The sequence below is a fragment of the Lithobates pipiens genome, unplaced genomic scaffold, assembly GCF_037356315.1.
Source record: "Lithobates pipiens isolate NorthernLeopardFrog02 unplaced genomic scaffold, aLitPip1_a1.2 Scaffold_23, whole genome shotgun sequence".
Classification (NCBI taxonomy): domain Eukaryota; kingdom Metazoa; phylum Chordata; class Amphibia; order Anura; family Ranidae; genus Lithobates; species Lithobates pipiens.
The window spans coordinates 260,921,023-260,937,082 of NW_027507785.1; the positions used below are offsets into that span (position 1 = coordinate 260,921,023).

The 16,060-nt window shown below is 44.8% G+C and overlaps 1 protein-coding gene across 4 annotated transcripts in view; it reads left to right on the forward strand.

The window, feature by feature from the left end:
- KIAA1614 (KIAA1614 ortholog) overlaps positions 1-14,411 on the forward strand; it is a 137,721-nt gene extending 123,310 nt beyond the window's left edge. For all 4 annotated transcript variants that reach the window (XM_077453101.1, XM_077453103.1, XM_077453100.1 and 1 more), the window contains 3 exons: positions 8,302-8,408; positions 11,036-11,199; positions 13,704-14,411. In XM_077453101.1, the coding sequence (XP_077309227.1) occupies positions 8,302-8,408; positions 11,036-11,199; positions 13,704-13,897 (465 nt within the window). In that variant the 3' untranslated portion in view covers positions 13,898-14,411. The remainder of the gene's footprint in view (positions 1-8,301; positions 8,409-11,035; positions 11,200-13,703) is intronic.
- The last annotated feature ends 1,649 nt before the right edge of the window (positions 14,412-16,060 follow it).

Consider the following 16,060-nt stretch of genomic DNA (forward strand, 5'->3'; position numbering starts at 1 on the left):
CTCCTTTGAGATATCCTACTATTCCTCATTCTTTCTCTCCTTTGCATAATTCTGAAGCTGTATTTGTTTAATATGAATGCCCGTAATAGGAATTGCTTGCCTTTGGTATTTGTTGAATAAACACTACTGGAATTTTTTTATATATATAAAAGATTTCTGGTAACCTGTAATCAAACATTGTACCACTACCAAGTATGTATCTTCTTCTATGCCATCCTTATTGTCAGGCTATTCTGTTATGACATATTTTTCATTAAAATATTTGTAAAAAAAAAAAAAAAAGAAATATAATACATATTAAATAGATCTTGCTACCCCAACAATGTGCTTTTCTCCCCCAGAAGGTAGATTCATCTACTTTCAGGACTAAGATGCTGCCCAGACACAGAGCAATCTAAGGCTCGGTTCACATATTTGGAAAATGGATGCAGGTTTCTCCGCATCCAATTCACATGACAGGCGAGTGTGATTGGCTCTCAATGGAGCTGGTTCACACAGGTCTGGGGCGGCCGTGGAGCGGTTTGCAAAAGGGTCCTGTGTGTGTTTGGGTCCGGTTCAGGTGCAAATTTAGGCATAAATTTGGACCTGAACCGTTGAAGAGACACTCACTGGACCCCAGGCATGAACCTACAGCCGCACATATGTGAACCTGGCCTAAATCTTGTATACAGGTTATCTCACACAAATAAGCCTCTTGTAGCTGCCTCTCAGTCTATGACCAGTCCAAGCAAAAATGTAATACATTCAGGACTGGGACAAGGGGTGGGCAGGAGGGGCGGCTGCCCTGGGCACTGTGGTATCATGTGAGGTGGGGGGGGGCACCACAAGGAAATTGGGGGAGGGGATTTGTGTTGGAAAGGAGGATTTGGGGGGAGCAGCAGGGAGTAAGTATTGTTCTAGGAGGGGAATTGGGGGGTATGCTAAAATTTAAGGGGAGACGGAATGGGGGGGGGGAAGATTTGTGCTAGGAGGGATGATTAGGGTGCTTTGTGCTGGAAGGAGGGATTTGTAGTGGGGTTATTGGAAGGGGCAATTTTAGGGGTAGATAATATGTGCTAGGAGGAGTGATTTTTTTTGGGGGGGGGGGGGCACTTGAATTGGGGGGATATGGGGGAGTAAGATTTGTGCTGGGAGGGGGATTTCAGCAGGGGAACAGATTTGCACTGGGAGGAGGGGGAATTTATGCTTACGGGGTGAAAAAGATTAGTGCTCAGTTTTTGTTTTTTTTGTGGGGGGGATTTTTAATGACACATAATGCTCATACACATTGGGGGTGGGGGGGCGCAGTTTGGCGTGTTTGCCCTGGGCTCTGGATGACCTTGTCCCGGCACTGAATACATTCACACAGCTCAGTGTCCTTTTATCCTTGTGAACAAGGCCATTGTGGCTGAAACACATTAACATCTTCTGTACTTATTCATCTTTTATGGAGTTACAATAAATTTGGACTTATTGAAGAGCATGTATGGATTTGCGGATTGTCTTCTATCCATTCCTTTCATCCTGTGACCTGCTGGTTTAAAAACCCATCGCTGTCTTACAAAGCTCATCGTAGCTGAGGCTCACTCTCAGACCTAACATTGTATGAATTCACCACCTACATACATTTCATATAGAATAGCTTCTGCTTAGCCAGTAAGTGATCTCTGTGGTAGAAAAGACTGGGGAAATTCTTCTTCCAGCCTTTAACAGATGATGGTAAAATAATTCACCCAAGATGCTCTTCTCAGACCTCTTAACCTGGCCATAGATGGGCCTTTTTTTTGGTTAGCCAGTAGGCCTAAGGAAAAAAAAAAACGGTTCCACCACAAGCAAGGTAGATGGAGAAATCCACCCGCTGGGATATTGGACACAGTTCAGCAGCTTTCCAGCATGCCCATTTGATAGAAGTTGAATGATGAATGATGTCTGGTCAACAGAGGTGGCCACACATCATTCAAGATTCGTTGGTCCACTGGCTGATTTTTGATCCATCTATGGCCAGCTTTAGAGTCATCCTAGACATGTTCTTGACTACAGCTCAAGAAATCTTTTTTTTAATGGTATACAGTATATTTATCATGCGCAGGTACATACACTATATTACCAAAAGTGTTAGGCCTGCCTTTACACGCACATGAACTTTAAAGCGGTTCTCCACCCTAAAGTGGAAGTTCTGCTAATCTGATCCCTCCCCCCCTCCGGTGCCACAATCGGCACCTTTCAGGGGGGAGGGGGGTGTAGTTACCTGGATAATCCAGGTATCTGCACCCACTTCCGGGACAGACCGCCGCAGATGCCCCCCCCCCCCCCCCGTTGTGTTCTGGGAAACACACAGTTCCCAGGACACAGCGGGGACCAGAAGAGACGTGCAGCGCGACTCGCGCATGCGCAGTAGGGAACCGGGCAGTGAAGCCACCAAGCTTCACTTCCCGATTCCCTGACAAAGGATGGCGGCGGGGGCAGCAGAGAGACGAGCGATCGCTCGTCATCTGCCGCCGACATCGCTGGACCCTGGGACAGGTAAGTGTAAATTTATTAAAAGTCAGCAGCTGCAATATTAGTAGCTGCTGGCTTTTAATATTTTTTTTTTAGGTGCAGAACCGCTTTAATGGCATTCCAGTCTTGGTCCGTAGGGTTCAATATTGAGTTGGCTCACCCTTTGTAGCTATAACTGCTTCAACTCTTCTGGGAAGCCTGTCCACAAGGTTTAAGAGTGTGTCTATGGGAATGTTTGACCATTCTTCCAGAAGCACATTTGATGTTGGACGAGAAGGGCTGGCTCACAGTCTCAGCACTAATTCATCCCAAAGGTGTTCTATTGGGTTGAGGTCAGAACTCTGTGCAAGTTCCCCCACCCCAAACCTGCTCATCCATGTCTTTATGGACCTTGCTTTGTGACTGGTTCAAATCATTTGGTGCAGGGGGGAATTATGGTGTGGAGTTTTTTTTTTTCAGGGATTGGGCTTGACCCCTGAAATCCAGTGAAAGGAACTCTTAAACTGTCAGCATACCAAGACATATTGGACAATTTCATGCTCCCAACTTTGTGGGAACAGTTTGGGGTTGGCTCCTTCCTGTTCCAACATGACTGTGCACCAGTGCACAAACAAGGTCCATAAAGACACAAATGAGCGAGTTTGGGGTGGAGGAACTTGACTGGCCTGCACAGAGTCCTGACCTCAACCCGATAGAACACCTTTGGGATGAATTAGAGCGGAGATAACAAGCCAGGCCTTCTCATTCACATCAGTGGCTGACCTCACAAATGCACTTCTGGAAGAATGGTCAAACATTCCCATAGATACACTCCTAAGCCTTGTGGACAGCCTTCCCAGAAGAGGTGAATGTGTTGTAGCTGCAAAGGGTGGGCCAACTCATTATTGAGTTGGTCCACCCAAAGACTGGGATGCCATTAAAGTTCATGTGCGTGTAAAGGCAGACGCCCCAATACTTTTGGTAATAGATTGTACCAGTCAGTTATATTATTACTGTATATTGTGACCTGTCTGCAATGTATTCTGTAAGACTTTCAAAACTACTGAGAGTTCCTCTTGAACTTCTGTGTTCTATTGTATATTTGTAGCAGCGGCGTGTTTTCCAATGTCTGTACACATAAATCTTTTAAACTTTTCAGTATTTACAACACATAGGCTTTACCAGGTGACACTAGCAGTTGAGTTCAGCAATCTGTAAATGACTGGGTGCTTAGCAGGAAATCGAACTCATTACATATGCCAATTACAGCACATTTCTCGGAATCTTCTAATTATCATCCTGCTGAGAGTGCCATCTATATCACCCTTGACATTCCCTAGGGACTCGGAGCAGCAGAAGAGCCCTGTGGGCATCAGCCTGGAAGTCTAGCAATGTTCTGTGCAGTATGTGCCGGCTCAGGGAATAGGGAAATATAACAAAGCCTGCAGGGCTTTATTTTTATCAGGGGGAGAGCCCTGACAGCACAAGAACTGCACAAGTTTAATTGCCTCTACAGTGCATTAGATTATATATACTTCCTAACTAATTGTATTACCTGCTAGAAACACAAAACTGTCTGCTGCTTCAGCTTACTTCCCTCAAAGGGCCCCTTACAGCCTTGTGGTCCATTGGGTTGTGTTATCGTGGGCACAGCAGTGGACCAAAAACTGGACCTGCAGGATCTTTTTTTATCCCAGCGTTTGTTGATACCTATAATACTTGTGCATTGGGGTGCCAATCCTATTGCATGGCAATGCACCACGCAAAGTGCAATGTGTTGCAGTAATGTGCCGTAGAATATGTGTTGAAAATGGCCATTAGGAAAAAAAACACACACTAAGGCTCCGTTAACATCAGTGCGACCCACGTTCTGCAGGTAGGGCACCTCATTCATTTCAATGGACTGCCCTACCTGCAGAAACACGTGTAAAAAAAAAATCCCTTTTTTCAAATTGTGCCGCACAGAATGGCATGGTGCTAAGGCCCCATACGGTTTCACGTGTGTAAAAATGCAGGCATTTTGCTAATGTGTGGGAATAAGGGCCGATTCATACCAGGAATCACACAGGAATGTGCTCCCGGTCCTGTGCGATTTGAGTGCAATGCATTTTCAGCCCATTCCTTTAAATGCATGCACTACTTTATAGAATGCTGGTTTCCATCACCACATTCTGGTATGGACAGACCCTCAATGGTTCCCCTGCACCCCTGATAGAGAGCAGCGTGTTTTGCCTGTGGGTCAGGAACATGCTCGATTTTACGAGCATTCCTGAACGTAGGCTAAGCCTGTATATGGATATGTGGTGGCTTTTCTTCCTCAGCTTATCATAGCTGAGCAGATCTGATCAGGGACAAAAAAATATGTTGCTTCCATTCAGTGCCAGGACAAGGTCATCTAGAGCCCAAGGCAAACATGCCAAATTGTGACACCCCCCCAAGATGTATGAGCATTGTGTGTCAGCAAAAATTCCCTCATTCCCCATATGCCCCCAGTATAAATCCACCCCCTGAAAAACATTTCCCCCTCATAGTACAAATCCTCTACCCCTCAAATGCCCTCTCTTCACACAAATCCTCTCCCCCCTACTCCATATCCCCCCTCCCAGCACAAATTCTTCCTAATCCTCCATCCTAGCACAATACTGAATTTCCCCTCCTAGCACAAATACACCCAATCATCCCTGCTAGCAAAAGCCCCCCCCCCCCCAAAAAAAAATTCCTCTCCTAGTACAAATCCCCCTCCCTGCCCTACCATTTTACCTTTTCTAACCCAAACCCAAACCCACCCTCTCCTAGCACAAACGCACCAAAATTCTCCCTCCTAGCACAAATCTTCTTCGCCCATCCCCACTCCCAACACAAATCCCCTGAAATCACTACTCCTAGCACACCTCCCAAAATGTCCTTTCCTAGAACAATTCTTATCCCCTGCTGCCCCCAAATTCCCCTCCCCCTTGTAGTGCCCCCCCACCTCCCATGATACCACAGTGCCCAGGCGTTGTCCCAGCCGTGCTTCCATGAACCAATAAATGCTTTCTTTCTTGTGCCAGTCATGATGATAAAGGGTGGATGCAGCATTACTCCCTCTGACAACCAATGACTATAAATCAGGCTGGGTGCAGATCACACATAATTATGGGTGTCTGCTTTGCTTTTAAAATTTCCAATGCAGACAAAATGCACAAAAAAGTAAAAAGTAATCCATTGTGTTCTCTTGTACACATTCCCCCCACACAGCAGTGTACTGAAAAAAGTCCTGCGTGTTCATTTTTGTTGTGTTGTGCTGCGCAGTTCTATCCAAGACAACTAATTGGGGCTTTTGAAAAAAAAATGCAGCACAGCATGCCATTATTACATACCTGCAAAGCACGGCTTTTACCTAACAGTATATTTTTAGATCGTAAGCTCTTAATGAGAAGGGTCCCGTGATTCCTCTTGTATTGAATTGTATTGTGACTGTACTGTCCTCCTCTTGGCGCTATATAAATCCTGTATTATATTCAAAGTAACAATAATAGCTGCATGTAATAGTGGAATAGGCCGATCTGTATTCATCATTTCCCATATGAAAGTGCCATCATCTAGACAGTATTGAGACCCTTTTCACACTGAGGCGCTTTTCAAGTGTTTTAACGCTAAAAATAGCGCATGTAAAGTGCCTGAAAAATGCCTCATCTGCAGTCCCAGTGTGAATGCCCGAGTGCATCTTTCACACTCGGGCGGTGCGCTTGCAGGATGTTAGAAAAAGGCAAGCAGCATCTTTGGGGCGGTTTTGCGAGTGGTGTATACACCACCCCTCCACTGACCCTGCCTATTAAAATGCATGGGCAGCGCTGCTGAATCGCCAAATTTTAACCCCTTCTAGGGGGTTAAAAGCGCCCCCCCCCCCCCAATAGCAGCACAAAAGTGCCGCTATAACAGTGCTAAATCGGCGCTAAACCTAGCGGTGCAATACCACTACCGCCCCCACCCGCCCCAGTGTGAAAGGGCTCTAAAGTTGAACTATAGGCTGATGTAAAAGAGATAAATCATCACAGCTGTTTTTTCCAGATGCGTTTTCCATTTAAAGAGGTTGTAAACCTCTGTATTTTTTCACCTTAATGCATCCTAAGTATTAAGGTGAACAAAACACCTATCAGTGACCCCGAATGCTAGACTCAGGAGTGCGCCTGCAAGGTAACCCCCTTGGGGAAGCGCTTCTCCAAGAGGGTTATCAGATGTTGGGAGGAGCCGCGAGCGCTGCCAAGGGACCCCAGAAGAGCAGATTCAGGGCCACTCTGTGCAAAATGAGCTGCACGGGTATGACATGTTTGTTTCTTTTTTTTTATTTTATTTACCTTTACAATCACTTTAAATTCATGGATGGGTGTTGACGTGTGTTTTTATGTCTTTCTATTGATTTCAATTGAAAATACATCAGCTTATAAAAGCACCTACCTGAAAGGTGATTTTCCAGACTATTTCTTGTGAATTGCAAGCAGCACAAGTAGCTGAATTGGACCTGATATTAGCCTTGCTGTCCACTGTACAGCTGATAGAGAACAGAGTGACTGATAAGCTCATCCATGCGCTGCTTTTCCTTTCACTGTCCAGTCACAGGCTATAGGATGGTCAGGACCAGTAAGGTAAGTGTTACTTTAGGCCTAGTTCACACCCAGTGTGACTTGACAGTTCAAAGTTGCATGACAAGTTGCACCCCATTTGCAGCAATGGAACTTTTCAAATCGCTGCAATTCACATCACAGCGACTTTAGAAAGGGTTCTTGCACTATTTCTTGCATTGACATCTGTTAAATGAGGTTGCAGAGATGTCAGCAAGTCACACATGAAATCGTACTGATAGTCTGCTTTGAAGTTGCCTGACTTCAAAACCGCACTTGTGTGAGCCAAAGAAACATAGGTCTTCTGCTCTACCAAAGGGGAAGGATGTGTGGCAAAGCTGTGTACATCTCAGTACTGGGTGGACAGAAATGTAAATCCTTTGGCAGGTAAAACAGTTCCTATTTATATCTTTTCTTGGAGTATTTAGCTGTTTACCTGGAGTTTAGCTCTAAGCATATGTGAGTAATCATTAGAATGTGACTAGACATTTGCTGGTACACAGCAGGCTCACTGTGCTTTGGAGGCCCCTAACTTGGTCCTGTAGAGGTTCCCAGCATTCACTTTCTCCTAGTTAGTGCTAAATAGTCACATGCAGCCTAGTGTAAGAAGTTTTTCCATATGATCTACGGGGAGGGGGGCGGGGGCGGTTAGAGCTGACATTAGGGTTGCCACCTTTTCTTCACGCCAAACCCGAACACTTTAGCGGCCTGGGACACCTTTGGGTGCCCCAAGGACAATAGTACTGTGGTGTGCATAGCATGCTTTAAAGAAAAGTGGGTGTGGCCAAATTTCTCTCCCTGACATCATTGCCCCACCCCTCCAGTGATGCCAAACCTGCCCCCAGACAGTCGCCCACAGCCGGGCGACAAATTTGTACGTGACTGTCTTGGTTACTTGGGGAGCCACAGCCTGATTTGAATAATGTGTCCGGGTTTCAGTCCTCCTGAAACCCGGACACATGCTTCAAAACCCGGACTGTCCGGGTGAATCCTGGACAGGTGGCAACCCTAGCTGACATCTGTCCATGGAAGGTATGCATTAGGGTTGCCACCTGTCCAGGATTCAGAATTTTATTTTATTATACAGAATGGATCAACTGCTTTTGTTTAAAATGCTGTTTATATGCCAAGTTGTGCTCATGATAGAACAACAATATGTTGGTATTGGGTGGACAAGAATGTAAATAATGGATATTGTATTGTAGAACAATGCTAACATGCAGGTCTTCTAATTTACCACCAGATGTCGCCATTTCACCTCCCAAGGAAAGCCTCTTCTGTGCAGAACCTGCTGGGAAAATCTGACCGCTCTGCTGTTTACATTACAGGAGATACCAACACAGCTCCAAGGTATGAAGGCCACACATGACACTAAAGGGGAGACTAAAACGGTATTGGCTATAGATACTGGGAACTGTATGACATGCACCAGATAAACGTCACAGACATATAATACTATTGAAATGTAAATTACAAACTTGCAACGTTTTCCATTCATTACAATAGAACATTCCATATTTTTCGATAATCTAGGAGGGATAGGCAGGCAGCGGAGAGGAGTCCTGCTGCGTCTTATCAAGGAGGACAAAATCCGATTAGATATCCAACCCATCTAATCACTCGTTTTTGTAAATAGTGGCTTGCTGGAGGCATTGGAGACACAGACATGAGATTGTTGCCCGCTCTGGATGAAAACATCTTTAAAAGCACAACACCATTTTTGTAGATAACTGGCTTATTAGCAGTCATTTGTGGGCTAACCTTGACTACTTGGCTATTATCCAACTATTACAGGGGCTTAAAGCATATCTAAACTCAAAACAAAGAAACAAATATTTTGCAGCCCACCAGTTAAGTGTTGCCACCTTTTATTCAAGCCAAACACTTTAGCAGCCTGGTACGCTTTTGGGTGTCCCAAGGAGAGTAGTAATATGGTGCGCATAGCGTGCAGCAGCGAAACGTGGGTGTGGTCACATTGCTTGGCAACAGATTTGTGTGTGACTATCTTGGTTACTTGGAGAGCCACAGTCCGATCTGAATAATGTGTCCAGGTTTCAGTCTTCCTGAAATCCAGACACATGATTTGAATCCTGGACAGGTGGCAACCCTACCACCAGTTCATATTATTTTATTATTACTGTATTTGCTGGCGTATAAGACTACCTTTTACACTTAAAAAAAATGCCCAAAAATCGGGGGTCGTCTTATACGCCGGGTATACAGGTATACAATGCTGCCCGATGGATGTCAGCCCCCAAATGTCTGCTAATACTGTATGTGGCTTCAGCTACAAACAGTATACGCCGTTGAGCCAATCCCGGCTATTAATGAATACAGAGCCTGCTTGGATTGGAGTAACAACCTCTGCCAATCCGAGCAGACTACATAGAGTAGCCTGCTCGGATTGGCTTTGAGAGAGAGAGAGAGAGAGAGGCAAGGGCTGATGATGCTACAGCCTCTGCCATTCCAAGCAGGCGTTGTATTCATTAAAATAATACACCGCTCACCATACTTCCCTGGGTAAATCCATTCACTGATCTCCTACTACTATACATCCTGCTATTTGCCTTTGAGGTCCCAGGCACCCAAGAGGGACAGGTAAATCTGGGACATATGACAGGGGGTTATTAAATGCATTTTGGTGGACAATTCCCATAGAATGTAACCCAAAAGTGGTATAGGTTTGGTTGGTGAAAAATTCTACTTTCCAGAGTTGTGTCATTCAATAGATCTATGTTTGTGTTATTATTGTTTGATTTACTTTATGACATATCACAGCATGGCGGATGAGTAGTTGGCATTCTTGCTTTGTGTTTTTTAATCGTTCTAATGTTTTTTTAAAATGGTGTTGCCTCAGAAGGGGGGTAGTCTTATACCGCGAGTATTGCCCAAAACCTATGTTTTCACTTGAAAAATAGGGGGTCGTCTTATACGCCCAGTCGTCTTATACGCCGGCAAATACGGTATATATTATTCTTGCCAATAACACACTTTGTGTCCTGGGTTGCTACACTCACTCCTCCATTGCATCCATGGAAGGAACCATGGTTGCCACGCAGGATGGACATCACAGATGCTAGCCGTTAAACTCCATCACAAGTAGGCTGATGGGATAATTAGATTACACAAGAAAGACACAATTGTTTTTGCTTCCAATTTATTTCACATGAGTGACAAGGACACTGCATTTCCAGCAAGAACAGGTATTTTCTGTACTTGCTAAAATGTTGTTAGAATGAAAAATAATGCAGCCATCATGTGTAAGGACTGGTTAGCTGTAATATACTGAATTTTTCTATTGGGGTTTAGTTATGCTTCAAGAATGACTTGCTTAGATGCCCACGGGCACTGTCGGATACACCAGCCCTTCTGCTCATTGCTGGAGTCACCAAGGTGCAAGTCCAGGTCTGCTTTATACCTTTAAGGTTTATTGCTTCAAATCATTCTCTGCAAGTTTTAAACTGAATCACTGATCAGATGGGTTAATGCCCTAATAAAACCACTGGACCCTTGCCTTTGATTATTATTAAACTATTGTTAAGGCACATATTCTGCCTACCAGTCTTTTGTGTTATGATATATTCGTTGTTGTATCAAAAACTCACACTAAGGCTAGCCATAGACTAGTCGAAAACCAAATGGTCTGCTGACCAAAAAACAAAAATGGGGCATGCAATTGTGCCATCATTTGTTTTTCTCAAAAAAAAAAAAAAATCCAGCATGTAGGATCAGGCACTTTGGATTGTGGCATGAAAATCGGGTGTTGCAGCTGACACACTAATGATGCAAAAACCAAATGACCTGACGATCAATGAGAATTTCCGGTCGATTTTTGACTAGTCTATGGCCTGCTTAAGAAGAGGCGGTTGCTGCATATACAAGAACCAGGCTAAGAACACTTACTAGCTATTGTTTCAAAAGGTAGAGTAGCACTATGCCTGGATCATGCATCATTAATATGTTATCTCTTTGCTCAGGCGTGCCCTCAGTGTGGAGGATATCGGATCTCCTGGAAAAGCACGTGTATTAGGGAAAGTGGCAGAAGTTTACCCAGATGGTACGCGCCTTTTAGAATTGCAGCGCCCTGAAAATGGCACATTTGGCTTCAGGATTTCAGCTGGTAATGGAAGGCCTGATTCAGGTGAGCAAAAGCCTAGAGTTACTCTCATCAGTATAAAGGGGAACTATAAAGATAGAAATGTGGGAGCTGCTGTTTCTGACTCCTTTTTTAAAAATTCTTGGCTGTCATCCTTTCTTGATTCACCACTTAGCCATCGACCTCCCCAATCGGAACTCCTGTCCTAATTCTGAGGCAGGGACTCCCTAAAATGGTAAATAGCAGTGTTCAATATTTGTGCTATTATCCTAGTTTACTGCAGAGGCCCCCTGCGCATCACTAGACTATAGGCTTCTGTCTCTTATTTATACCATCTTATTTATTTATAATATCTTATTTTTGGCAGGATGAAGAGGTATTTATTATTTTCTTTTTTTTATATTTGCAGATTCTTTAAAAAAGCAGTATTCCCCAAGTTTATTGGCACAAGGGACTGGTTTTGTGGCATCCAATTTTCCTGGGGGGGGGGGGTTATGGAGTCAGCCCTCAACCCCCCTTCCCATTACAACACCCTTTACAGCACTGTCCCCGCTTTATATCAGTGTCCACAGTCCCCCTTCACATTACACTGCCCCAGTGCAGTGCACATTACAGTGTCATGTAAAGGGGACTGCACTATAACGGGGCAGTGTGATGTGTGCAGTGCTCATTAGTGTAATGTAGAGGGGACTGCATTGATAACAGTGCCCCTTTACAGTGCAGTCCCTTTTATATTACAGTGCCCCTAGCAATCAATCCCCCCCCATTACTGTGCCCCTTGCAGTCATGGCCCCCCTTTCCTCTCTTTCAATCCCTGCCTCCCCTGCAGTTCTACCTTCGGCAGGGTGTCCTCTCCTGGGTCTCCTACCCCACCGCCAAAGTCATCCTATCAGCCGGGCGGGATGCTGCAGATCTGGATAGAGGGTGGGAGCTGCCAAACTTATCATGTTAACAAGAGAATGATTATCCGCTGGTAATATGAAAAGGCTCCCGCCCTCCATCCAGATCTGCAGCTCCTCCTGCACCCTGTCCTGCTGATGGGATGATTTTGGCGGTGGAGCAGGAGACCTGGGAAAGGACACAGACCCCGGTTGATGCTCACCTCCTCCTGCTGGGAGGTCTGGTTACTAACAAGCCAGATACTGGTCAGTGACCCAGACTTTAAAAGGTATAAAACATGGGGAAATGCATATATAGTGCAGCGATTTACTGTATATGTTTTTTTTGCCCTGAAATACAATTGAAAGCTGAACTCAGGGCAAAAACAATATTGGGGCATTATCTAGGAACCAAAAAGTTTGTCACTGCTACCTTTTTTCTGAAAACTGTTTAATGCACCCCCTGACAGCACTGAACTTCTGCCGCAGAAACTGACAGTTGGGACTGGAGCACAGCAATCACAGTCACTTGCACCGCAGTTCCTTTATTCAGAAAACTTTTTGTATACTTTTCAAAAAATGAAGGCATTATGTGACTGGCAAGGGTCACAATGAATATATTTTTCAGCACACCATCGAGTCCAGATGTTTTTTTATTATAGCATGATCACACCACAAGCAAGAGAGTGCAACGCCTTTGGCAGATGCCTCACAGGCCTGATGAAGGGGTCCTGCGTATATCCGAAACGTTGCACTCTCTTGCTTGTGGTGTGATCATGCTTTAATAAAAAATGTTTTGCAGATCCGTGGTGTGCTGGCAAATATATTAATTGTGGCTTTCATAACCCAGTCTCCAGTTGGTGGTTGCTACAGCACCCAGTATTCTAGAGCTCTACCCAGGAACATGTGCAATGGGAATATGGAATATTACACAAATGTCACACTCCCTTTGTCCAATTGTAGAATGCTGTGCTCCAGTCCCAACTGTGAGTTCAATGTCTTCATCACTGTTAGGGGGTGCATGACTCCAACAGTTTTTAGGAATGAAGTAGACACGAGTGGACACATATAATTAAGTGGGGTACACACCATAATAAAATTGGGCAAACGATCATCCGCATTTCCTCGTTGTTTCACGGCAAATCGGAACCGATGAACGAAAATTCTTGTATGACAAAGGCTTTTGTTTTTGTCTATTGTTTCTGATCATACGTAGTCTTTCTCTTCTGATTTTTCTTGTATAAAAATGGTACAAATTAAACGAAAATTGTTCATTCTGTTCCCATACGAGAAAAATTTTGGAGTTTGTCTCTTTGGGAATTTTCCTACGAAAATTCAGAATCGGCTGTCGAAAGTTGTTTACACACTATACGAAAACCGTACGAAAGTTCTTTGGATGAAAATGTTCGCCTGATTTTCTTATAGAGTGTACGAGCCTTTAGAGATACCTGTATGGTACCTACCTAATGCCGGATATTGTTTTTGCTAGGAGTTCATGCTCTGTTTAGGGTTTTTGCCTTATTGCCGATGACGGCAACCTCAAACATCTATAAACCATACACACTTTGTAATACTCTGAAGAAAAAAAATAGGATAACCCTACAAGAGCATTGAGCTGCCAGTGTCCTTTTCATGTACCTCAATATGTGACCCATTTTTGTACTTGTGCAGGTATCTATGTACAGGAAATGAGTGACCCTGACACGGCCAAGCTTTACTCAGGTCTTCTACGTGTTGGAGATGAGGTCCTGGAGGTGAACGGTACAAAAGTGTCAATACTTGGACAGACTCGCCTCACTGAGCTTATGAACCGGGAACCTGTCTTATCATTACGTGTATTGCACCAGAGACGGACCAAGTGTTGAGTGCACAGAAAAAGGACATTTATGAGTAATTGCATTACATTCATATGGCGAGCTGATTATTTGTGCTGAAAAAAAATATATAGAAAAATCCTTTTGCTGTTATGGAAATGATCCTCTGTTGAGGTCATTGTTTCCGTGACGTAGGGAAAGGTTGAAGTATTAGGAAAGGACAGTATTGAGTTCTTTGATGTATTTTTCATAAGGCCTCTTTTTTGTTTACCAAACTGTTTTTGCACTGTCTTTTGACATCACGTTTTGTTTAACCTACAACACTGGTGTGTCACTCAGAAGAAAAGCCTATCCGGTACAGCTCTCCACACAAATAATCCTCAGCATGACTATGGAGCTCCCATGCCAAGCAGTATTAAACTGAATGAAATGGACTTTGTTTATTGCCCTGGGTGGGGCTTGACCCAGTTGCACAGTCCTTGTCTATAAATGTGTATTTATGAGTCCTACGCGCCTCACTGCCTGATTTTAATATATTAAACATTTCTATATACAATGTGTTTTATATCCATGTCATGTCTTTTTTTAATATTATGGTTTAGGTTATTTATGTCAGAAGTGAAAGTGTTAAAGTGGATGTAGGGTCAGGTATATATTTTAAGGTTAGGTGCACTAGCCTTAAAATTGAAGGTTAGGTGAAAAAAGTTAGAGGAGTTTTTAAACTAGGCGAGGGGGGCGAGGGCCCAGAAGTAGAGATAATCAGCATGGAAAATATTCCAGAGGTTAGAATTGTGGGTATTAGTGGTAGGTTGACTGAAGCACATAAACCCGAGGCAAGTCCTGGTTGCAGTCTCGGGAACACCCAATAAGAGGATAGTATGGGACCGGTCTAAACTGCTTGGCACATTCACCAATGCCAGGAGCCTGGCGGACAAGATGGGTGAACTAGAGATACTGTTGTACGAGGAGGATTTGGATTTTGTTGGGGATTTGAGAGACCTGGTTCAATAGCACTGGCAACCATTCAAGGGTATACCCTTTATCGCAGGGATAGAGTGGGTAAAAAAGGGGGAGGGGTATGCCTATATATCAAGAATAATGTACAAGTGAATGTGAGAGATGACATCACCAAGGGAGCTAGGGAGGAGGTGGAATCATTATGGGTAGAGCTCCAATAGGGATGAAGCTAAGGGGAAAATAATACTGGGAGTATGAGTATGCTATAGGCCCCCTAACCTGAGGGAGGCGGGGGAGACGGATCTCCTATCACAAGTTGGATTAGCAGCAAGGATGGAAAGTGTTATCATAATGAGTAGGGATGAGCTTCGTGTTCGAGTCGAACGTACGTTCAAATCGAACATTGGCTGTTCGGCCGTTCGGCGAATTCCGGACGTTTGGGCCGTTCGCGTCAAAATTCGAGTGACGCGCGCGGACCACAATGCACTGCGGTGGCGCAGTGCATTGCTGCCCCATGATTGGCCAAGCATGCACTGTGACCCCGCATGCTTGGCCAATCGCAGCGCCGGCAGCGAGGAGAGCCATGATTGGCCATAGGCATCCTGCCTGTGGCCAATCATAGCTCAGGCTGTGTAGTGCACGCCTTTGAGGCGGCCTCGTGTAGTGTGTTACTTAGCATCTGAAGCAGTGGGTGTTCTGTGTACCTTCAACACAGTACACACCGATCGTTTTTGGCTGATTTCCTATCTTGCTGCTGTGTAGTGGTTGTTGTCTGTGTCCTGACTGCAGTATACACCACTATATTCACCTCGCCTATATAGCTAGTGATCTAGCTTTAACCACTTAACAACTGCCCATTGCCGATTAACGGCTTCAGGGCGGTTGTTTAACTCTGAGAGGCCGTTAATTAACGGCCTCCCAGAATTCTGCTCTCGCGTGCCCCGAGGTGCGCGCACTCGAGAGCATCCGTGACCGCCGGGTCCTGCATCACGGATCACGGTAAACGGCCGCTCATAGCGGCCGTTTACCACGTGATTGCTCTGTCAAATGACGGAGTGATCACTTGGAAACAAACCGGCGTCATGTTATGACGCCGGTTCCTCCCTCCCCTCTCTGTACCGATCGGTACAGCGGAGGGGAAAGAGATCGGTGTCAGCAGCGATGTGGGCTGCATCTGCAGTGCCCACATCGCTGCTCACCGAATTTAACCCCTCAATTCCCTGCCAATACTCTGCAATACCAATGCATACTCTGCAG